General features: G+C 33.6%; 1 protein-coding gene across 5 annotated transcripts in view; it reads right to left on the reverse strand.

Moving 5' to 3' along the window:
* Nucleotides 1–7,889: 7,889 nt before the first annotated feature.
* Nucleotides 7,890–26,103, reverse strand: part of SHOC2 (SHOC2 leucine rich repeat scaffold protein) — a 97,003-nt gene continuing 78,789 nt past the window's right edge. For all 5 annotated transcript variants that reach the window (XM_014851167.3, XM_044750965.2, XM_070483317.1 and 2 more), the window contains 6 exons: nt 23,213–23,343; nt 18,226–18,414; nt 15,693–15,815; nt 12,182–12,319; nt 11,734–11,851; nt 7,890–9,965 (listed from right to left, as the gene is read on the reverse strand). In XM_014851167.3, coding sequence (XP_014706653.1) covers nt 9,757–9,965; nt 11,734–11,851; nt 12,182–12,319; nt 15,693–15,815; nt 18,226–18,414; nt 23,213–23,343 — 908 coding nt within the window. In that variant the 3' untranslated portion in view covers nt 7,890–9,756. The remainder of the gene's footprint in view (nt 9,966–11,733; nt 11,852–12,181; nt 12,320–15,692; nt 15,816–18,225; nt 18,415–23,212; nt 23,344–26,103) is intronic.

Here is a 26,103-nt window from a genome sequence, read left to right on the forward strand (position 1 = left end):
GAGAAAGTTTTGACTAGACTTTCACCTGGTTAACTATTTTAATCAGGGCCCCACATTATCAGCTTTCACCCGGTTAGCCTATTTCCATCAGGGCAGTGCAAAGTGGTTTGGTTTGGATGGAGAGCCAATATAGTGGAGTAGAAAGAATACTGACTAAGGAGTCAGAAGACCCAGGCTCTAATTTCAACGTTGGCATGATACTGCATCAGTGTATAGCTCAATTCCTTGGATATTCCCCCACCTTGGGGGAAAAAAATGGAGTCACATTTATATAAAAATGGAAAGAACAGCAAGGGAAAATGAATTTAGCTTAGTTACTTAAAATACACAACTGGTGGCCAGCTCCGTGGCCAAGTGGTTAAGTTCGCGCACTATGCTGCAGCGGCCCAGGGTTTGGATCCTGGGCTCGGACATGGCACTGCTCTTCAGGCCACATTGAGGCGGCGTCCCACATCCCACAACTAGAAGGACCTGCAACTAAGATATACAACTGGGTATGGGGTCGGGGGGGGGGGGGCGGGGGGGGGGGGAGGGTGGGGTTGGGAAATAAAGCAAAAGAAAGAAAAAATAAAAAAGATCGGCAACAGTTGTTAGCCCAGGTGCCAATCCTTAAAAAAAAAAAAAAAAATACAACTGATCTTAAAAAAAAATCTAAACATAACTAAAACCAAAAAAATTGGGAAAAAATGATTACCAAGGTTGTCAAGTTTATAAAGATTCAGAAGTAACCTGAGTCCTTAACAATCCTCAATGAAATTCAAGCCCATGGAATTCTAGTAATCCAAATTGTTTTAAAATTCACTCGAACAAATAATAGCATAAAGTTATTTTACTACCAAGGCACTTGGGTACAAGCAAACTCTCGTTGCACTTAGAACTTGTTTTAAAGACTTCCCTTGGAAGAATAGTTTGTATATTTCAGAATTGTATATTTTAAAAAGCTGGTATTTATTACATGATATTCAAGTGTGCTTAGAAAAAAAGAACTGTAGAAATACAATCTCCATGAAATGTGTGTGTATGCATATAAAATTAGAAAAACCCTAATACTCAGGTATCTCATGTACAGTAACACCTAATGAATGTGGTAAGACTAATTATGCCCTGGGGAAAGTAACAGGATAAGTTATTACCGTACAAAAGCAGAAAACTAGAAAAATTTTGCTTTTAAAAAGTTTTCATCTGCAATCCAAATAAATTAGGGGTTAGAAGAGCTCTTGACTGTAGTGTTCTTTTGAATTGTCGTCAAAGGCCAAAATGTGTAGATTTATTACTTGCATCCACGCCGATGTTCATAGAAAGAAAAGTCACCAAACATTTTAGAAGGAAATGGTAATCATTCTAAACCCAGGCTCATCCATAACTCTTCATGTTAATATTTTACTCTCTACAAACCAGTCTATCAGAACTTTTAAAAAGGCAATCCATGTTCTCAATCGCCTCTGGATGGCTTTTATTAAGCAGTAACAGGAAGTGCTTTGGAAGTTAGAAAAATTGAACTCCAAATGAAATCAGCTATTCTTAATTTTTTAAAAGTAGATTACTCAAATAGGTGTGAAATCCATTAGATTGTGACCTCCTCAATGGCAAAACTTTGTGTCTGTAGTGTATATTTGACAAGAAATGATAAACATTGTTTTTGTACCAAGGAATCGTGTTAGTTAAAAGGTGTGGAATCTATAATAAATAAAATTCAGCAAAACATAATGACCCTTCAAATCAAGAAAAACCAGGGAACTTCTTTACAAATCAGTCATCTGCCTGAGTGGAAATATATAAAGTTCACTTCATTTATGTTTTCATCATTCTGCTTTTACTCTCTCTTGAATTCACTTATTCATATATATGTACTCACATACACATATGGTATATCTTTACACTTCAGAAATTAAAAGCTAATTCCAAGCATTCTGGCTGCTATTTCCATCATAAGAAATATGGCCACTTATATGCTTAAACATTGAGCATTAAAATTCTCTAAGAAATAAGTTACATTAAGATTAGGTTTTCTAACTGATTTTCAACATCAGTGATAAAAACTAAAAAAAGTCCAAATATTCAGATTCTTATGTCTAATCTCAACAAGGAAAAAAAGTAAAGATACAGTTATCCAATCAAGTAAAATCTTTACAAAATTTTGGATATTCACAATGCCTAACTTTGAAGGTAGTATTTATAATATATATTCTCTCATTAGGCATTATTGCACTTGTAATTTAAAGAATTTATTACCCAGTTTTTAAAAATAGTGAAAAATAGTTTGAGTTGACAGTCTCATCACTTTAACCTATAGAAGTTATTAAAAAGGTGATAATCTGATCACTTAAATTTAATCTATTTTTATAATGGTATTCAAGTCAGAATTTTCCTGTGTATATTTTAGATTGCGCCATTCCCAAACAGAGACATTCTCTTCCTGGGCCTGATTTTTGCTAGCAGTCGTAAGAACATGAAAATCTAGTTCTTTAGCTAGACCAGATAAGCAAATCTTGATCAAAGACGAGTTAAATATAAATGTATAGACTTGGCCAGTTATCCCAAATCTAATCTATTCCAGAAGATTAACTACAAAGTAAACAGTTAAACAGCAAAAATGAAGGGAGAAAGACCACCATAAACCAACTGATTATATAATTAGAACATGGAAAAGAGCAAGCAATAAAAAAATTTTTTCAATGAGGATAATGGGTTAATTTTTTTTTTTTCAGGAAGATTAGCCCTGAGCTATCTACTGCCAATCCTCCTCTTTTTGCTGAGGAAGACTTGCCCTGAGCTAACATCCATGCCCATCTTCCTCTACTTTATACATGGGACGCCTATCACAGCATGGCTTTCACCAAGCGGTGCCACGCCCGCACCCGGGATCCGGGCGGCGAACCCCGGGCAGCTGAGAAGCGGAACGTGTGCACTTAACCACTGCGCCACGAGGCCGGTCTCAGATAATGGGTTAAATCTTTAGGTGACATTTCTGGAGATCATTTAAGGGAATTAAATTTAAATAAGAAAGAATATAAGCAATCATATAAGATTGGAAAGACCATGAAGAGCTGCCCTTAACATTCTTCATCTGGCACCCCCCACCCAGTTCTTTGGGTAAATAACATTGCACATAGGCCCGACCTGAAGAACAAGCACTTGTAATCTCCACCTCAGTTTAGGGCTGAAAACCAATCATGGAGAAAGAGTGACTACAAACTAGAGTCACTGCCCAATGGAATATTCTGATGACAGAAATGTTCTGTGTCTGCACTAATATAGGAGCCACCAGCCACATGTGATTACCGAGAACTTGGTATGTGACTAGTGTGACTGAGGAATTAAAGCTAACTTTTTATTTAATTTTAATTAATCTAAATTTAGATAGCCACATATAACTAGTTAATGGCAATTAATTTAGTGCAGAGTCCTATTAAAGTAGGTGTGGGAAGTAAAATATTGAAACAGAATACACTCAGAGGTTAGAAAAATTGAACTCTGTGAAATTGGCCATTCATAATTTCCTAAACACCATATTCCCTGTTTCTTTCCCACTTCTACAGCTACTTCTGTCTTTGCAGGCTCTTCTATCTACACAAAAACTAAATGCTGGAGTTCATCAGGATTCCATCCTTTTCCCACCCTACATGATCTCCCTAGGAAATTCTTACTTCATTTATCATCTATAAGTTGGATCAACTGTTTCTATGCCTAATCCTCCAAGCAACGGATTTAAGTAGGCAATTGCTTACTTAACATCTCTATTTGATGTCCCAAAGGTGGTAGAACACATCCTCTCCTTACATCCAAACAAAAGAACCTGGTCCTTCTGCAAAGTTCCGTAATTTAGTAAATACATCTAGATGCTTAAGCCATAATACTGAAAGTAACTTTTGATTCTCTTACTTTTTCCAATCAGTCATGAAGTGTTACTAACATTTCTTCCTAAGCCTCCTTTAAATCTTTCTTTCCATCCCCACAGCCACAATCCCAATCGAAGCCAATGTCATCTGTCATTTGGATTACTCCAACAGCCTCTCATCTGACCGCGTGGCCTCTAGTTTTGATTCCCTTCAATCTATCCTTCTCAAGGTTGCCAGAGTGACTTTTTAAAAATATACATCAAAGAATGTTAAGAGGAAAGATGACAGTTAACCATGTTGCACATAGGATGAATATTTGTTACCTCTTCTAAGTTTTCTTCAGCCAATTAAATAATTTCCACTGGGTAAGTTCTCCTTTACCCTTATAGCTTTTGTTCTCATAAAACATTTAAAAACACGACTTCAATAATCTTTATTAGCCAATATCACAACTTTCCTTTTCTAGGAATCTTGTACTCAATTTCCACCTTTAGTTATCAAGACATCTTAAACAGCAGAGCACACCTTCTTATGAAAGGTTACAAAACAAAACAAAAAGCATTGTCTTCATGAAGGCTCAGGGCATCGGGGAATTACCAATAATAATTCAATGTCTCCATTATAGGATAGTTTTTATTATAGGATATATTCATTATATACTCTAATAGTAAAAAAAAAAAACACAAAAAAACCCCCCAAAAACTATAGTTTGGGATTTTTAAAATAGTAAATATGAACAATATAAACAACTATACTGAAGGTCACTATTGATGGTACAAAATACTTTGTTGGGTCTTTTTGTGCACATACTTTTGTACAAATTATCCATGCCATTTGCTGTTTTAAAGTTTTCTAGAAGATTAAATCGTAGTGAAGAGTCCTTTCAGTTCCACATTTTTGTGGTTCGATGGCATTATAAAGATTGATTTCATGTCCAACTTCAGTTACATGTAGCATTGGAATTTTTTAAAAGACTCAGTGGTAAATCATTTACAAATACTTATTTATACTGAATACCTTACTACAGAACGACTGACTAAAAAAGTAAGACAATTTAAGATAAAGTAAGATATAAGGCCAAAATAATCAACAATATAATTCAGGTTAAAAGTACATTTTCTGAAGGCTGTTTACACCTTTTGGCCTTGAATCATAATTCAAGATTGCTAAGTATTTATCACAGCAAAAGCCCTGTTAAACATCAGTGGAAGCCTGAGCTTTACTAGGAGACAAGTCAAAACTGTTAAATATTGTTTTTCAGATCCTATCATTTTTGCAGTGTTCTACCTATGCCTTGTAAACTGTGTACTGTAAAAATTATTGTGTATCTAATTAACAAGTCCTGACATGCATCTTAAAATATAATCTAAGGGTATTATTCATCATACAAAATACTTTGTTACATTCTTATTTAGCAATTACAAGACATCTTTCTGAACTATTAAAAATGAGTCTTGAGGTGAGAAAAAAAGAAAAATTATATATTAGTATACTTATCTATCAAAGACAAATATTAAAATAAATGATTTGAGCCATACACATAACATTCCATTTAGTAGTGGACACTATGTTTTAAGCACTAGATGGATAAATAATTTCTACAAAATCATGAAAAGAAAATGGTAGAGACAACTAATGCAAATGCTAGTTGTATATTAAGCCTGATCAGACCAGTGGAAGGTTAAATTCTCCATATAAATAAAGCCATTAATGATAAAAGGTAAATTTAGATAACAAACAAACTCTAAATAGTGGTCACTGATAAAGCACCTACAAACTCTAATTATTAGATTTCCCAAGTAAGATCACTTTTAGTAGTACCTATAACATATAAAATGCTTATGTCATTTAAATATTATTTAATTGTTATTAGGATTGTTAGGATGGAGCTCCAACAATTAACATGAAGATCAAATCTCCCCACTAGCCCAACTAGTATTATTATGCAAATAAGGGGGAAAAACTCCTTCCTCAAGACTCACTTCCATCTGTCAGAAATTTGATATAATATACTGATTTTGTTAGAACAAGGCACTTTACTGCCATCTGCTGAAAAATCGTCATAATATACAAATCTATGATGTAAATAAAACCCCCCAATATGTAGTCTTGCTGTACACTGTACAATCTGCAAACCTGTACATGATAGCCCTGCCCATCCTACTCTCAATAGTGGACACTATTCCTACCAAACATTAAAAAAGTCCTCAATCTGAAACACTATAAACTACTATCCAGTTGAAGTCTTGATCACTAACAGGTATTTACATTCAAAAGAGTTTACATTTAGAATGTATAAGTCAGTGAAATAATTATGCAGTGCATAAAGTTTTTTTAAGGGTGATAACAACCAACTTCAGTTTTAAAAGTTAAAAACCCCTAAAAAACCTTATTTATATTTTAACTTATATTCCAAAGTTAAAAATAAACCCACAAATGTTTCCTTAGAATTAGTGTTATCAGGTTTAGAAGGCATTCTATTCAATAAAAAAAGTACTGATATCTATTTTATAAAACATTCTCATAATACTTTAATGTAACATTCAAGATACTCCCTTAGATACCAAATCAGTATCACCACTCTAGCATATGCAAATTCTCAGAGATCTGATAATCAACCAAAGACTGTCATATGTTCTCCAGTTGCCCCAATTGACTTATAAAGGCTAAAACTAACCAAAAGAATAAAGCAAGAGAAAAGTTTTAGCTAAGCTATTTGGTATACAATCTTATCCTCTGGTATAGGCAGAAGGAAAGTTTTCTTCACAAGTTATTCATTTTAGCTAAATTTGAAAATTTCAGGAATTTATTCTTCTGCTTATTTTGAATCGTGTCATTTGCTTTCATCTAATTTTAACCACGCAAGAGCAACTATATATCCTGGCTTTCCAGAGACAGTGTGTGGGATGGCTGTTGGCCGAACATAACAATTGATAGTGCCTCCTTTCCATTTCAAAGTGTTCCATTTTATACCCTTTAACCAGGACATTCTTATTGATAAAGACAAATTCTGCAAGCTGAAATTTGGGCTCAATAGGCATGGCTTAAGCAATAACTGAGATGAAAAGTAAAAATTGTAACAAAAGTTAGAGAAAAGACTAGATAAATTGTGATGTAAAAGAGTTTATCCATTTTAAATGATTCAGGCTTTACAAAGAGATGACTTAGAAGTATGCAATTACATTTTGAGAACTCATTCCAATTGCATCACCCACCTTTTAATATAAGTACAAATAAATTTTTATGTGTATTTTCTCCCCCGAGAGTTTCTATCTTCTACTGTTTCATTTATATCTATCAAGTCCATAAGTTATTTAGCATCTCCCCCTTCTTTCTACATGAAATAACCATTTGGGATTTAAAAAATATTAAACCACCACAAAAGGACTGTTTGATATTGTCATTGACATTTTGCTGCTATATATTAACAAAATGCAAAGTTGAGAGCAATGTTTTTACAATGTTAACATCCTATGACATTCCTTTTTATTTACTGAGCCTCAGGAAAGACTAAATCTAATTTCTTTAACAGAAAAGAAAATTTTGGACATGCCAATTAGTCCCACTGCAGTTTCAGAGAAAGTATTAGCTCACTGCAGTCATTCAACAATATCCCTTATTATATTCAAACTATTTAAATATCTGGATTTCACAACGATATCCCAATTAGAGAGGCCATTTTAGTTTCTTGTTAGAAGAAGCAATGAAATTTATGGGCTCTCACAAGGTGGCAGCCATAAACAGGGCATATGTTTTCCACTTTTTAAATTTTATAACTCCTCAGCTACATGTGGTTTGCATGTAACAACACTTTTACAGGTAAGATTGTGATCATTTTGCACTTGTGATACAGACTAACATAAATGAAGGTAGGGGACCCAAAATGTTTTAAAAACCATATCTATTTTCAAGAAACAATATTTTTTTCCAAGAAAAGACATTAGGTTACTGCCTTTAAAGTTCAAGTTCCATCATCTTACTATATAAACACACCTGGATATGAGATTTTAAAAAACCACACATACACACAAGCTCTAGGTAGAGCTGTAATAAACAAATTCCTTTTATAAACAAAATTTTAACTGAAAAGCCACAGTAGATGGAAAAAAGAAGAAAGGATATTACTTGGTAAAATCCAGTGACATCTACAATAGTTTTACAGCACATTTAAGCATTCTAGGGTTTTATATCTTCACCTGCCTTCCATTTCTTAGTTGCTCCTTAAAAAGTTGCCAATTATGAATAGGTTCAACCTCAAATTCAGTCCTGAATTTGAGCGTCAAGAAAAGCAAAATAACACTCCAAATTTCTATCTTAATATTATAGCCTTAATTCAAAAATGATTTTATTTAAAACACAATGCCCATCTAAGTGGAAAAAAAAAAGAAAGAAAACCAAGCAGCAATACGTAATTATACATAATATTCATTATATGGGAAAATTCATTATATCTTTTAGAATGATATCTAGAATGCACCCGCTCTGTGAGTCTCTTCAATAATTAAATCAACTTAGACTGACACTACCAAAAGTAAGAGTACTGTATAAGGGGCACACATTTACAATACTGCTAGCCTTAAAAGCAGTAAAGCAAAAGAAAATATATCAAATAGCACATGCACATCTCACATAACTTCCACTGAACTATCAATGGCTTCTATGCAATGTGCCTCTTTTCCTAACTGTATTAACAACTACTAAGAAAGGAAAGATGAGATTAAAATCAATGGTACTGAACTGAATTGTTTGAAGCCAGTGCCCCAAATGTGGGGAAAAGTGCATTTAGTTCAGCAGCAATATAGCACAGTGTGAAGATATTGTGCTTAGACGCAGATATTCCAGAACTGAAAGATGTACAAGGCAAGTCAAGATATAAAACCATAGTACACTGTTAAATAACCTTGAAACATACATATATTGCAGTGTTCAAAGAAAAACATTCATTTCATTGTACAAGGATAGGGAGAAATCCTTAAAGTTACCTATTGTAGTTTATGATATAATAAATACATATCTATATAGCATTGTATATACATATATAGAATGTGTGTGTTTATGTGTATCTTTTTGTTGATTTTGCCAAATTATTGTTTGTTTTTGTGGATCTGCAACTTTCAGGAAAGAAAATTCCTTTGTACTACAAGTTTCTGTCCCCCCAAACTTAAGAAAAGATATTTACTAGAAAAGGTCTCAATACCCTCCCCCCAACCCAAGACTCACTTCAGATATTTTGCTTCACAATTGATCAGAGAAACACAATGAAAGGAATTCCAGAATTTTTGATTCACCTTGCCAGTTGTTTGAACAAGCAGATATCTTAATATTTAAACGAGCTGATGCAAATTCTTTAGCAAAGGATATAAACTCTAGATTTGACTGATTAAAACAGAGCAAATCAAAACCAAACAAGAAAAAAATTCCAGTGATTTACTCTGACTGTAAACAATATATAAAATTTAAATCTCAAATTTCAAAATAAGTTAAAGAAAAATTCTACCTTCAGGGCCTGTAATACTATAAAGATCTGACAATTGGTAAGGGGAAAATGTGTATGAAAAGTTGCAATAAAATTGTTTGCCCATTATTTTTGCTAAGAGAAAGTATATCTAACTATACTACCTCTGTCCCTTAAGTTTAATAACTTCATAATTTGTTGGCAAATGTTTTAAGCAAACTGGCATATCATATTACACAACAGAAAAACATCCATCAAGTTCAGCAAAGAAAACTTATAAGCCTTTTGTACAGAATTAAAAAAAATCTAAATGGCTATGATTCCTCTATTAGCAGAAACACATAATGTTGTCTTTATAAATCTGCCAAATATATCAATATCTACATAAATAGATACAGATATAGATATGAAACATTAATGGCAGTCTATTTTTGAACAGTGTGTGGGACCAGCAGATTTGTATCAGACCATGGCACGATATGGACCCTGCATCTTTAGGAACTGAATGATGAAAGAAGGACCCCCAGCAACAATCTGAGGTGGAAGGTGACTGAGTGGACAGTTCTCAATACTCATGATTGAAAGCTTGCTGCAAAGAGCCAGCTCAAACGGAAGGCTATGCAGGTTTGGGTTGTCATTCAAATACAGTTCTTCTAGGTTCTCCAGTGTACCTGTTTTAAAAAAATCAAATCAATTACTATTTTTAAAAAAATTAGTTACTATTAAAAAACTTCAACCGGGCATGATGCTATCCTAGGCATTATGTATACTGAATACACATTTCCTCTTATTCCCTTTTCTTAGTTTTAAAACTCTCTACAACCATGGATCTCAAACTTTGTTGCATACTCAAATCAACAGGAGAGATTTTTAAAAGCCTCATGTCTGGGTCCTACTCTATATCAATTAAATCAGAACCTCTTCCTTTATGGTTGGTTTTCAAGCTTGGAGAGTTTTTTGGAAATACACATGCTCTATCTCCAGAGATTCTTTTTGGGACAGCTTGGGATTCATACAGATTTTTTTCAAAGCTCCAGAGTTCAGTTTATTGTACAGTCAGTACATGCCTATAATCACTTTCCTATTACAGACAAAGTGATAATCTCTCCTATTAATAAATTTCTCATGTAGAAAGGTTTTTGTTATTTGGTATTAGTCTTTCACCAAGAGAGTTATCATATATTTGGCAGTAAGTCAAATATCAATTCTTTATTTTTTATTTTCTGCTTGAAGAAGATTAGCCCTGAGCTAACATCTGTGCCAGGCTTCTTCCACTTTACATGTGTGTTGCCACCACAGCATGGCTGACGAATGATGTAGGATCCATGTCCAGGATCCAAACCTGCGAACCTGGGTCACCGAAGCAGTGTGTGCTGAATTTAACCACTATGCCATGGGGCCAGCCCCCACAAAATCAATTTATGTAATCATTTAAAAAATTTGTGTTATACTCTCTTAGGATACTCATACTTTCTAGGCAAACGTCTCAAGCAACTGCATGAGGCCAGCTGAATAAATATATAAGAAATAAAAGTGTAAAACTGCCTCATGTGTTTCCAATTTTTAAATTTCAAATTTTGCAGTGTTTGATAGTAGTACATAGAAGACTAATAAAAATAATGGCCACCAGGTAATAGATTTGTTTACGTGTAAGATTTCATTTAATATTCAGAGCAACCCTATGAGAAACTACTATTATCATCCTTATTTTATAGGTAGGAAACTTGAAGCTTAGGGATCCTCGTTTCCTTACCCAAAGCCACAAAGTCAATAAGCGACAGAGCTAGATTTTGAATTGTCTATTTTAATTCAAAACCATTTTTAACCACTAATCTATAGTGTCTCTGGAAAAGCATGGTATAGATGGGAGAACATAACAGCTGGAACTACCAATTTGAGAACTAGTATGTGACCTCAATTGATTAACTCACTTTGTAAAATGGAGTTACAACTTGCACTATCTAAAATTCAAGGTGGTCATGTTGATTATATGAAATAATGAGTATGAAAAAACTAGAAAATTCTAAAGTACTCACAAATATTAATATTAATCCTAAAACCTCATAAGGAAATGTTCTTTTGGCATAAGACATCAGTAATTTAATTCAAGCCTGTGTAATTTTTAAATGTGGAAGAAATATAAAATAACTCTTCTAAATTAAGGTTAAGCCTGTTAGAAATATAAGCATGCTAAAACATTCTCAAAAACATTTTAACATTAATAATTAATATTAATAATTAATTGGTTCCTATGAGGAAACCTAACCAAAAGCAACCAACAAACCAACCAACTGCTGGAGCTCTACAAAAAAAACAATCTTGCGCCTGATGTAACCTCAGCTGACAAAAACAGTAGATTTGTCTTATTAATCTGAACTACTGCTTGAACACACAAGAGCAAATTATTAGCACAGAGTCAAGCATCCAAAGGGTTCATACCAATTTCCTCAGGAAGATGAGTAAGTAGGTTCTCTCCAAGGCCTAGATGTGTGAGATTGGTAAGGTGACCGATGCCTCTGGGGAGAGTGGTCAACTGGTTGTTTGTCAAGACTAATTTCTAAAAGATTAACAAAATAAAAGGTGGTTACATATATATTTCCTACAACTGATGTAAATTTAAAATAATACATCTAAACCAGTAAGTTAAATTGACAGGGATATTAGATTGGATAGGATGAGAATCACTCAGTAAGTTTTTCTTTCAAAAAACATGTTAGAAATTCAAAAGCAGATACATCAAGTTAATAAGAACATAAAACTCAGCCCTAATGCTATAATAGGAAAATCTATCTGGTCCAAGAATTAGATAACATTCTTAAGAAAAATGTGCAATTTGGAATGCATCCCAAAAACTTTAATCATATAACTATAAAATTATCAGTTTTACCTGTAAATCCTTAAGATAAGCAATTTCATTTGGCAAGGATTCCAATTTATTCTCTTCTAGATCCAACTCTCTTAACTTCCTAAGGTTTCCAAGACCATGGGGAAGCTTCTTCAGAAGATTGTTTGATAATATTAGAACCTAAAGAGAAATTATTGATACTGTTTAGAAACTCATGAAATGGAATTATATATTACCATTGTGTGGCTTAAAATTTATCAAGTAATGCTAATTCTCTAAATAGTGAATATTAAGGATAATGTTCAATTATATAACATAAACATTTAACTTGCTATTCTAAAAAAATCACCATAGTTTTTGGAAATAAAAGAGGCTTTATTTGCTATCCAAAGAACTTGAAAGCAGCAATTCAAAAAGACCCATGCATTCCTATGTTCACTGCAGCATTATTCACAATAGCCAAGACATGGAAGCAATGTAAGTGCCCATCAACTGATGACTGGATAAAGAAGATATATATATATATATATATATATATATACATACAATGGAATACTACTCAGCCATAAAAAAGGATAAAAATCATCCCATTCACAACAACACGGATGGACCTTGAGGGTATTATGTTAAGTGAAATAAGCCAGATGCAGAAAGACAATCTCTGTACGACTCGACTCATATGTGGAAGTTAAACACATGGACAAAGAGAAGAGATTAGTGGTTATCAGGGGAAGGGGGGGGAGTGGGCATAAAGGGTAAAGTGGTGCACCTACAACATGACTGACAAATAATAACGTACAACTGAAATTTCACAAGGTTGTAAACTATCATAATCTCAATAAAAAGTAAAAGAAAAAAAAGATTTGGTTAAGTGAAAATTTGTGAAAGCAAAAGGAAAAAATTTAATTTTAAATAAATTACAAAAAATCCCAGAAAACTAACTACTTGCACAAAGATTCATATAGTTAATGGTATTTTGATACTAAATAGTTACAAATGTCTATCTAATAGGAAGCCAATTATTTATTCAAAACCCCTTACGAACCAATATTTAAGTAAGAATTGACTTCTAAACTGCCTATATCAATCCACTGCACTTATTATTTGTGGTATATTTATTACATTGCAAAGCATCCTGCAATATACCGAGAGAGAAAAAAAGGTTGAGGAAGGTAGTCCTTGTTCTCAGAGAAGTTACAACGTGAGGGGAGAACACTGGGTATTAGGGATAATGAAAAGAGCACTGGATGGAAAGATCTACATAAGGTTCTGGATCATTTTTTATACCCACTTATTTCCTCCAAAGTTATACCACCCATAATAAAATAAACATATACAATAAGACCAAGAAGATAAGAACAGCAGCTGCTATTTATTGAGTTTACTATTTGTAGGGCACTATAGTAAAGGCATTATGTGCATTATCGCATTTAATCCTAACTACAACTTTATGAGAAAAATACTAGATACTATCCCATTTCACACTTGAGAAAACTGAAGCTTGGGCAGGTTAAATCCATAAATAAAGAGAGATATAAATGTAATTGTTCATACAACTCAATAGCAAAAAAACAAACAATCCAATTTTAAAAAATGTGCAGAGTATCTGAATAGACATTTTTCCAAAGGAGATATACAAATGTCCAACAGGTACCTGAAAAAGTGCTCAACATCACTAATCGTTAGAGAAATACAAATCAAAACCACAATGAGATATCACCTCACACCTGTTAGAATGGCCATTATCAAAAAGACAAGAGATGAGTATTGCCAAGGATGTGGAGAAAAGGGAATCTTTGTACACTGTTGGTGAGAATGTAAATTGATGCAGCCACTATGGAAAACAGTATGGAGGTTCCTCAAAACATTAAAAATAGAACTACCATATGATTCAGCAATTCTACTTCTGGGTATTTACTCAAAGAAAACGAAAACACTAACTCAAAAAGATATATGCACCCCCATGTTCCCTGCAGCACTATTTACAACAGCCAAGCTATGGAAATAAACTAAGTGTCCACTGACGAATGAACAGACAAAGAAAATGGGATACACATACACACACACACACACACACACACACACACACACACACGGGGGGGGGGGGAATATTATTCACCCATTAAAAAGGAATTAAATCTTGGCATTTTACAGCAACGTGGACGGACCTTAAGGGCATTATGCTAAGTGAAGTAAGTCAGAGAAAGACAAATTATCATATGATCTCAACCAGAGGTCAGGAACAGAGGGGGCAAAATGCGTAAAGGGAGTCAAAAGGTACAAACTTTCTAAGTCATGGGGGCGTAATGTACAGCATGGCAACTATAGTTAACAATACCATATTGCATATGAAAATTGCTAAGTGAGTAAATCTTAAAAGTGCACATCACAAGAAAAATTCTGTAACTATGAATGGTGATGGATGTTAACTAGACTTATGGTAGTGATCATTTTGCAATATATACAAATATCGAATCATTATGTTGTACACCTTAAACTAATGTTGTATGTCAATGATACTTTAAAAAAAAGTGGAATTGTACCCAGATCTGTTTGCCTTCAAAGCCCATGCTTTTAACCATTACATCATACTATTTCACCTTACTAAATAAAATAAAATAAATTAGGTTTTTTAGATTTTATTTATTTATTTATTTATTTTCCTTTTTCTCCCCAAAGCCTCCCGGTACATAGTTGTATATTCTTCGTTGTGGGTCCTTCTAGTTGTGGCATGTGGGACGCTGCCTCAGCGTGGTTTGATGAGCAGTGCCATGTCCGCGCCCAGGATTCGAACCAACGAAACACTGGGCCGCCTGCAGTGGAGCACACGAACTTAACCACTCGGCCACGGGGCCAGCCCAAGAAATTATGTTTTTTAAAAATATGGATACAGAAGAAATTTAAAAATATATATGTACTATTAGTAAGCTTTTTCATCAAAAGGATGAAAATTCTAGGGACTCAGAGGCAGAAGAAATCATCTTTGACTGAGGCGGTGACAATACGATGGATCTTTAAAATTTTTTAAAGAAAAAATTAAGGGGATGAGAGGAGGGGCATTGTTGATATTGGCAACAGTAAGACTAAATGTATAGAGCCAGAAATATGCATACATTCGCAACAAAGAAAATAATCTATTTAACTAATAAATAGAAGAGTAGGTGGGTAAAATAGGCCAGATTTCATATGAAGGGTTCTGAATGCCAGTCTGAGGAATCCATAATAATCTTGGCAAACAATGGTGCAGAATTCTTAAACAGAGTTAAGGGAAAAAATATGTTCTAAAAGACATTAGTTTTAGAGACCTTTTCTTTAGAAGGTACTTTACAGCACTCAAATCTACCAACTTTAATGGGCAAGAGTAACTCAGAAGCATTAAGCCCAGATTAAGTCAACATCTTATCATCCTAATAGAGTTGTATGTTTAAGAGAGTTCTAACATCTCTACTTATGATCTTCACCCAAATAGAAATTGCTTATTTTAATTGGAAACTTTATAAGCGAGATAACTGTGGAAGGCTCTAAGGAATTCTAAATGCTCTTTTATACTCACCTCAAGAGAAACGAGGCCAGACACATCCTCAGGGATCTTTGTGAGCTGATTAGTGGCTAAATTCAATTCTACCATACTGGTCCAAGTTCCAAAATCCAAGGGAAGTGATGTCAACTGATTGTCCTGGCAAAGATAAAAGAAGCATCTGAGGTAGAACTACAAAAACAAAGCACCATATATACCTATCTATGGAAAGAGAATTTCTAATTAATCAAAAAACCTTATTCCCTTTTTTGATAACCAAATATAGAAAGGAAAAAAAAGCAACAAAAACTCTAAGCTTCTAAAGTTTTTCATAGAGTAATTAGGTTTTTATTTTGAGGTTACACTGAAAGTTTTTCCCTATGTGATTATCTGTATTGAATATGAAAAAATGCACCATACAGACCAACACATCTGATTTCAAAGGTCTCAGTGATAAATGTGATGTTTTCCCCATTTCAAGAAAAAGTACAGAAATCAGTGAGTAAAATGTAGATGCTCATGAGCACAGTGGAAGAGGAAACATCTAATTATAGCCCACAAGGAAGCTAGATAACCTTAGCAATTCTAGAGATGCTGAGCAATAAAGTAGAAGAGGAAAAAGGTTTGATAAGACAGTAAATCGTTAAAACACAAATTAATTATCCACAATTTTACTTTAAAAATCCATAAGAAAAGATGGTAAGAACATATTTATTATTGAATAATAAAAACAGATGAAAGAGTGTGATCCTAATTTTGTTTAAAAATTAGATATAGTTACACATAGGAAAAAAAGTGAAATATATGCCAGTGATTCACTATTTTTTTTCCTGCTTCTTTATATTCACTTATAAAACATATTTTCATCATTAACAACTCTTACCACACTGTTCTGTCTTGGGGGTACTGGTATTGAGAGCAGACCATCAGTACCCCTGTCCCAGTTGAGTATCGATATATGCAATATGTTAACAGTGATCTTACCTCTCAGTGGGGGAATTATTTTATGTTCTTTGTGTTAATATGTATTTTTTAAATCCTCTGCAATGTACATTAATTGTCTAATTTTACACAAAATCATTCATAAGAGAAATCCCAAGTAGCAAACATCCATTTGAAAACCAAGTTTTTCTTGTACAATATTTAAAATTATTACCTAATTATTATAACATTTAAACTTATTATCTACCTATGCCCAAACTACTGATAGTTAATAGTATGATAAAGCATTTTCATTAAAAAAATTTACTACTGGTGCTTGTATGAAGAGGAAAATGTCAGTCTTCATTTTAACTTCTTTCAAGAAAAAGTTTTGTTAAACAGTTGTCATTATCTTGAAGAAAAATTAAGGCAAAGCTCTATGTAACTTTATTATTTCATTGAAAACAGCAAGCCTAACATATTACAATAACATCATATCCATAAAAATGAGTAATCAAATACAAAAACTAATGAACACCTCGACTGCTCTGTTCTAAGCTTATTACAAACTGAATATTCTGAATTAATGTCATTACCACTGCTAAATCTCATATAACCAGACTGACTAACAATAAATTTTATACTTGTTAAAGACTATAAGATTATCTTGAATTTCCACTAGTTCACTTATTATATACTTCTGAAGAATTACTGTAAAAGATACATATGTTTATGAACAAGTATAGATAGAATCAAGAAACTGCACATTTAGACTGTAATTTAAAGAACCACGATTATGTTGAAATGGTTTGTCAAAGACAGAAGGATGTATGATACGACAGAAGGAACACTATACCTGGAAGCTGGAAACCTAGGTTTCCTGGATTCCTACCGCAGCCATGAATTAGCTATGTGGCCAATTTACTTATCACCTTTGGGCCTAAAGTTTGTTCACTACAAATTAAATTACTGAACAAATCGTTTTTCATTTCTTTCCTCTTTTTGCAATAAACTTTTTCCTTATGTGAAACTCATTCACTGTAGAGAATATAGATAAATAAAAAGAAACTAAAAATCACCCATAAATAATTCTCATATTCAAAGATAAATGTTATATTGTGGTAAACAGTGGCTATATGTATGCATAAAAATCTGTAGATATTTCATAAATAATTAAGCACATTAAAAATGGCTTTTAAAAACTATGGGTGGAGAGAGAGTCTTCCATGCTTTAACTTTTTCCAACTTAATAAACTGAGACTATTTCAACTGGTATTTAATATTCTTCTAAACTAGAGTATTATTTTTAATGGATTCATAATAGTCCATTGAAGATACAGTACTTTAAAAAAATGAAGTCCCTATTAATAAGTTGGTACCAATTAAACAGAAAGCTCTGCAATAAATACTCCTACCATTAAGCTTTTATGGACATCCAAGATTATTTCTTTAGGACAAATTGCTAAAGGTATGCACAGTTCTAAGACATTTGTTATCTGATAAAAACTGCCCTTAAGTATCCGTAATATCAGTTTAGACCCTGTCAGCAAGAAACAAGTACCCATTCTCCACACTGATAGAGAAAGCATAAATATTAGAAGTAGTAGTCATAGTAGTTTTTTCTCCTCCAATACAAACAGAAGCTTACCTTCATATTCAGCTTACTTAATACTTTTGCTCTGGAGAAAATTCCAAATGGAATTTTATTAATTCGATTGTGTTCCATGTTGAGGGAATAGATGGTGGAAAACTGAGATGGACCACCTACTGGATATAACTGGAAGCAATTTCTAGCTAAGGTCAAGCTATTGAGTTTCACAAGACTTGATAAAAGACTCTGTAAAAAAATGAAATAAACATAAGAATCAGAACTGTAACAAGCCTTATTCTGTAGAGTACAGAGCAGCAGTCCCAAACACAAATGCCTTCAAAGTGCCTTGCAGGTAACAAATGAAAGAGACTGGTTGGGCCGGTTTTGTAATGCCTCATCTAGAGGGACAGTCACTTCTCAGCTGTAGCTAATTGTTGCCTTGCAGGGATGTGGAGCTAATGTAGTTGGATTTTCTGATTTTACAAGAAATAGGAAATTAATTTACTTATATGAAATCTCCTGATTTTTATTTTTTGGCTTCAATTTATTTTAAAAATTCTATGGCGTAAAAACAAAAATATATGCCTGTGGGTAAGAGGTGCGTCCTCAGTGGCCAATTTGAGACTTCTATAGAGCAGAGACTTTGGTATCAGACAGTCCTGGGGCTGAGTCCTGGCACTGCCACTTGTTGTGTGACCATTCCTATCCAGGTCTTTGTCAGGTCTTTAGAGATAAGGTACCTATCTCTAAATTATTATTAAGATTAACAAAATGCCTAGCACAGAGTAAGCTGTTATTCAGTAATTTAATGGTTTGTTTTAGGAATATTAAATTCAGAAGATGATAATACTTCCTGATATTGTATAATACCTTGCTTTTCCACACAGTAAAATCCCTGAGGGAATATGCATCCATCAAACAAGTATTTACTTAGCAAACAACCCCATAACCCCTTACTTCAGCCTCCTATCACGTAACCACAGTGCTAGGTGTTTAGGTATTATAAAAGAATCTCTGCCATTAAGAAGACTGAACTGTATTTAGAGAAATAAAGCACACAGATAGGAAAAAGAAAATAATATATAACTGTATATAATCAATAATAAATTGTAAAGAATAGGCTCTTGCTATTCAAAGTCTGGTTCAAGGAAGAGCAGCATCAGCACCCCCTGGGAGCTTGTCAGAAATGCAAACTCTTGCTGGCCCGGTGCCGGTGCCGAGTGGTTAAGTTCGCATGCTCCGCTCAGGTGGCCCAGGGTTTTGCCGGTTCAGATCCTAGGCATGGATCTAGCACTACTCCTCAGGCCATGCTGAGGCAGCATCCCACAGAGCACAACCAGAAGGATCTACAATTAGAATATACAGCTATGTAGTGAGGGGCTTTGGGGAGAAAAAGGAAAAATAAAAAATAAAACCTTTAAAAGAAAAAGAAACGCAGACTCTTAGCCCCTACTTTCACAGAATCATAATACGAATCTTAACAAGATTTCCAGGTGATCTACACGCTTATTAATGTTTGAGAAACATTGGTACAGGCTATACAATAGTTTTGAATCCTGGCTCCATAACGATGCCTTATTTTATAGGTTGTAGTGAAGCCTTTTTGAAGAAATAAAATAATAACTTTAAAACATCTAGCATATAAGAAGTGCTTAAATTTTAAGTTCCTTCTCTATTTAAATTCAAAGAAAAGAAGAAATACTGGAATAACCGGAAAAGTAGGAAGGTGGTCGAGACTAAGCTGGATCTTGAAGGATGAAAAAAATCAAATATTCAGAGAAGTAGAAGAAAACATTCTAGACTGAGTAAAGGCCCAAGCAGGGAGAAAACAAGCAGTGTGAGGTGTGTATTTTAAACAATGTTCAAATTTCAGTTGTCCACCATGAGGAAATTGAAGACTTAGTACCTGAGGCGTCAGTTGATTTGCAAGGCCAGGTAAAGGAATGACATAACAATATAACTGAAGGTATAATCACACGGCGAACTGAAACTTGTTCTTTATACTGAATATTAAGAAGCTACTCTTAACATCTGTCTATTGGTATACACATATAAAAGAAGAGTACAGATAAGAGTGGTGAGAAAACTGCATTGCAGTCAATTCAGAAAAAATGTCTATATCCTACTTTACTGAAAACAAAGGAGTTTTATTGAGTCTCATGGCAAAAATGTTATTTTTATTATTCTCACAACTGACTTACTTCTCCAAATTGACACTCTTCTATGAAAAAATAACATCTGAGAATATCTGAAAGAATATTCAAGGCAGCTCTCCAACCTTTCATTCTCAGATCATATTGTGAAGCTCTGAGGTTGCTTATCATTGCTTTAAAGTCAGATACATCTGGGTTCCCATCTTAGATCTACTTACCAGTTTTGTGACCTTTGATGAATTAATTAGATAATCTATCTCTCACGATATTCCCAGAAAAATATTTAGGGTAAGAAATTTACCAAAAACATGACTTCTCAAGTCTTATTTTCCTAACTATTTGATGAGAATACTCTAATAACTAGTAGGATTATAGTGAAGATTTCAATGGGATAATATGTGTAGAGCTCCTAGCCTTATGCATTGAGCATATGTACTTAAATTTAAGTTCTTTTTCCTTACGTGTTTATGTCTACATTAAAGCAAGTCCATTTTCAGATAGTCTTCAAAAGAAAAAGTATATAGTCATGCCAGCTCTGCTTTCAGGAATATAACGAGCCCTGACTGAAAACCACTTTCCTGATTTTTCTTGTCTAACCCAGCTTGAGTGTCTGGCTAAGCGCTGTCTCATGGATTTTATTGATTTTTTATTGTGATTATAAATGCAGATAATTACATATCTGCATTAGGAATATGCTGCTTCCAAAGCACATAGACTACTTTTATGCCCTTCCCCCAGCCCCCCACTTTTTTTGGTGAGTAGGATTGGCCCTGAGCTAACATCTGTTGCCAATCTTCCTCGTTTTTGTTTTTTGTTTTTTTTCTCCCCAAAGCCCCAGTACATAGTTGTATATCCTAGTTGTAGGTCATTCTATTTCTTCTATATGGGATGCTGCCACAGCATGGCTTGATGAGCAGTGAGTAGGTCCACATCCAGGACCAGAACCAGCAAACCCTGGGCCGCCAAATCTGAGTGCATGAACTTAACCACTCAGCCACGGGGCCAGCCCCTAGAGTACTTTTAAATAAGACTTAATGCTTTCCCCTATTTGGACAAGGGCAATCAAGGGTTTCCCTCATAGCTTCTCTCTGAAAACAGGCCAGTTTAAATAGACACACTCATGCATGTACACCCCTTCTTCCACAGCCAGACTGACGAGGGCTGCCTTCTTTATAATTCTCTTATCCAAAATAAATCCTGACTTACTTCAGTCACAAAACATTATATATGAAAGTATTTAGCATAATGTCTGTATCCTAAGAGGTATCCAATAATTATTATTGACAATAAGACTGGATATATAAATTAATTTTAAAATTTCTCACTTTGTGAAACTTGATACAGACTCAAGTCTTTATATTTAGGCATACTGACATTGTAAAAGCAGTGGATCTTACTTAAGCTCACAAATCACACTCTAAAAGAATCCCAACAAGGTCTAATTAATGTGCTAATTGTTTGCCTTATTGTGAAGATGAATCACTGTTAGAAAAGGGGATGACATTAAACAGTAGAACCTCACCCACTTTGATCATTCTAACCACTATCAAACAAAGACAAAAATCCAGATAGTGTAGCTATATTCACAATCTGTGGATTCTATTCCTTATCCCACTTAAACTGTTACTAACAATTGTACTCTTTTTCTTCACAGGTAAGATACTGTCATAGTTGTTTTAGTAAACTGGTCCAGTCTAGAAACTGCAATTCTGGGAAACTAATTTTTGTACTCTGATCAAGCTGTTTTCTGAAAACCCAAAGACCCAGATTAATAGGAACCAAATTATAGGTCCACTTTATTTTTGTATCCCTAAGAAATAAATCAATTGAATAAATTTATTTTATAAACTCATTGCTACAAGTCTATAGCTTCATCTACTCAAACTGTTCTTTATAAATCAAAGCATAAGCATGAAAAACATTCATCCAAAACACCTTTATTCTTAATTCAAACCCCACACACACACACACACATACAGGAAAACTAGCAATAGTCTAAACATAAGAGGGCCACTCACATAAGACATTTTTAATTGTTACAAAAAAGACTTTGGAAAGTTCAATCAATCCGTAAGTCTACAATTCCATTCTTTTATTTATTAGATTACTGCAATAAGATATTATGCTTGAACAATCATAAGCAAACATACAAGTTGTTGGGTATGCTAAAACAGTAGGGAGTGAAGAAGGAAAGGCAGAAGTGAAAAAGTAAAGTTGAGAAAGATAATTAAAAAAAAAACAAAAAGAGTATTGCATCTTGCCCAATCAATCTCTAAGCAAAATAAGTGAAAATATTTTTTTCTAATAGAAACAACAAAACCCAAATTAAAAATAATGTGTTAAAAAAATAACAGATTTTGGTGACTGGTATATGCTAAAGAGGGTTTAATATTATTGTATAAGCAGGGTAATAATTTGGGTCACAGGAGTGTTGCAGCTAATACTAATCTTGATAATAAATAGTGCCTTCTATGTAGTTCATTCTTCTCATTTATCATCTTTCTACAGTACCTTTTTTTAATAACTTGAATTGAGTGAGGTAGTTGAGTTTTAAAACCAGCCATACAACTTTTACGTAATAGCCTTTATTGCCAGTTCCAAAAATGACATGAGAAAGATTTACATGTTGCTAAAGGGAAACATAGCACACTGATTTTCCACCTTGGTTTCTCCCTTCTGCACATTAAAAAAATAAATAAATAAAATGTTTCTATAATCATACCTATTCTTTTTTGGAATTTTTCTCTTAGTAGTGGCTACATATCCATAGCATACTCATTATTTAAGCAATCACAATCATCAAATTAGTTACGTAGCTGTAAACACCCACTAGTCTTTCCTTCATTATCTTGTAGACTTGTTTCAAGAGTTTACCCTAATCCACTTCTTACCTCTGGTAAAGTAGAAATGTTATTGTTCTCTAAATTTAATTCTTCAAGTGCACTGCATTTTGCCAGTGATCTGGGTATTGCTGACAGTCTGTTATATCTCAGACCAAGACGACTTAAACTGGACAGGTTTCCTGTGAACACAAAAAAAGGAATTTATTCTTTTTAAAATCTGATGAGCCTGTCACTGTACCAAGCTATCCACTAGCTATTTATGAATTACTGTGAAGTACTATTTCAGCAAGATCCTTAACTTCTAGTACCAGGAACTACACACTAGTCACTGTATCAATTAGGATGAAATTGAAACCACTTTTGTGTCCACTTGTCTTAGAGAAATAATGAAATACACAGCTACAAGTCAATTTTAAAAATGAAGAATTATTAGAAAGTATTGGCATACTTTAATAACAAAATAACTTTTAGATAAGGCCTAATTGAATAACATCAAAGTAGTGCATATTTTAAATTTACAATAGTTATCCCATTTGTATCTATGTGATGAGGATGCAACACAGAACAAGTAGTTACATGTAAAAACATATATGTAATTTTGAGAAAGAAATTTCCAAATTTCTAAAATGGTATTATTTAAAATATAAGATGCACAATTATTTTGTAAGATCGGAAAAGTTCAATATTTTTCATGAGTTTAAATATAAACATTCCAAAATATACCTGAAAAGCTGAGCTGATGGTAAAAACTTTCTCAAAATAATAAAAAAAAATTACAAACCAAAGTGAAAGTTATAGCCTCTCTTATTGTCTAAGCATATGCAGCTTGAGTGCAAACTAACCACTATGGAATACACAAAAAAAGCAGAAAAATAGGCATTTTCTAGTTTTATTGTCAAGACTACATGGCAAGCTACATGTAAGTTACATGGATGAGTATGATGATATCTGCTATCATAAAAGGTTTAAATAAAATTTAATTTTCCAAACAATATACATTAGAAAATAAGTTCATTTTGTTACCAAAAAAAAAAAGGTAACAGTATTGAGATTTTAGTTCAATGTATGTCTTTGTCATAGCTAGTTAATTCCTTTTCTGACTTCAAATTACAGCTGTTGCTATAAGATTTTTAGATGGGCCAGGTTAAAATGTCAAATGTAGCCTCTAGTGTTAAATTAAAAAGTATTACCAGTGTTAGAAATTATGGAAGTGGATGCCTATATCACAGTTAACTTTCTGGAGAAAAATATTTTGATGCCTTTTGACTTTCAGCAATATTCTGATGTTTGTCTATTTCTTTCTTTTTGCTTTGACCATTTTTCAAGGAGCTCTATGAATAACTTCCTTTCTTAGATGCAACATTACTATAATACTTTCAGAAAACATATATTAGCCTATAGCATAAGTGAAGCCTGGAGGGCAGTCACTATGCTTCATACCCTTATGTAGTTATCACTCATCTGCATCGTTCCATCTTGCTGAAGAAACCAGTTGATTTAAGTTATAAGAAATGACTAAATGGAACTAATTTTTACCCTTTCGATTTTCAAGGTAAGAATTAGTCACTGGTAATGAAAATACTTCGATAATTCTATACCATAAATTTAGCCAAATACAATGCAGAAAAACCTAGCAACCATTTCAATTCCCGCAATTAGAACTATTCCTGAGTTATGCTATACTTATTTACATTACTTTCCTGTAATAATGTTTGGAAACTAGCCCAAGAGTTTGCCGGTTCTGATTAAAAAAGATTTCAACAGGCAGAAAATCAAATATACAAAAGCAATAATAAAAACTACCACTTAGCAAAGACAAGTTAATTTTGTTGTTGAAGAGCTTTCTACATTAACTAAGGATGCTTCACTAGTGTCTTTCTGATGACACTCTGGTGAAATGTGTCAATTTTGGAGGAAAAAAAAAAACTCAAGCAGAGGATTGGATGACTTTCTAAAGCCTGAGAGAACTTAGAGATTAGAAATGAGGGCAAGAATAATATTTACTATTGCTAACACTGCACTATTTCATTGAATATGATACAAATGTTACTTAAAAGGTGGGCTGTCAGAAAATAAAAGAATCTACTTTATGATTATGTTAATTATAGTCATAGTCCTAATGGCCAAAAATAGGGACAACCTATGTGTTCAAGAAGAGATGAATAATTATTTAAATTGGAAGCATCACAGTGTAATAGAAAAAACAAAAGAGATTTTATATTATCTGTGTGATCCTGGGCAAGTTATTTAACTGAGTCTATTTTCTCATCCATAAAGTGGGTATAATGTCAAATACCTGACAGGGCTGCTCTAAGGGTTAAATACGACGTGTGCAAGACACTTAGCACAGTGATTGATAAATAACAGGTATTCAAAACATGATTTTATTCTATGATGTCTATAGTGTGCTATGTTCTGTACCTATTAAAATTATGTTACAAAAAATTTTAAGATGCAAAAGACTAAGTTATGATGTTAAGTGAAAAAAGTAAGATAATAAAATAATGCATTTTGTATGTTTTTTTAAAGATTGGCACCTGAGCTAACAACTGTTGCCAATCTTTTTTTTCCCCCCTGCTTTTTCTCCTCCAATCCCCCCAGTACATAGTTGTATATTTTTAGTTGTGGGTCCTCCTAGTTGTGGCATGTGGGACGCTGCCTCAACATGGCCTGATGAGCGGTGCCATGTCCGCACCCAGGATCGGAACCAGTGAAACCCTGGGCCGCCGAAGGTGGAGTGGAGCATGCAAACTTAACCACTCAGCCACAGGGCTGGCCCCCTTGTATGATCTTAAGAATGTAAAAAACATATGGATGCAAAAAGAGTGGAAATAAAACACATAAAACTAACAGTTATCTCTGCATGATAGAATTATGGAAGATTAAAAATTTTTCTTTGAACTTGTCTATATTTTTCCTAATTTTCCCAAGTTTTGTAC

The sequence above is a fragment of the Equus asinus genome, chromosome 2 (genome assembly GCF_041296235.1).
Source record: "Equus asinus isolate D_3611 breed Donkey chromosome 2, EquAss-T2T_v2, whole genome shotgun sequence".
NCBI lineage: Eukaryota > Metazoa > Chordata > Mammalia > Perissodactyla > Equidae > Equus > Equus asinus.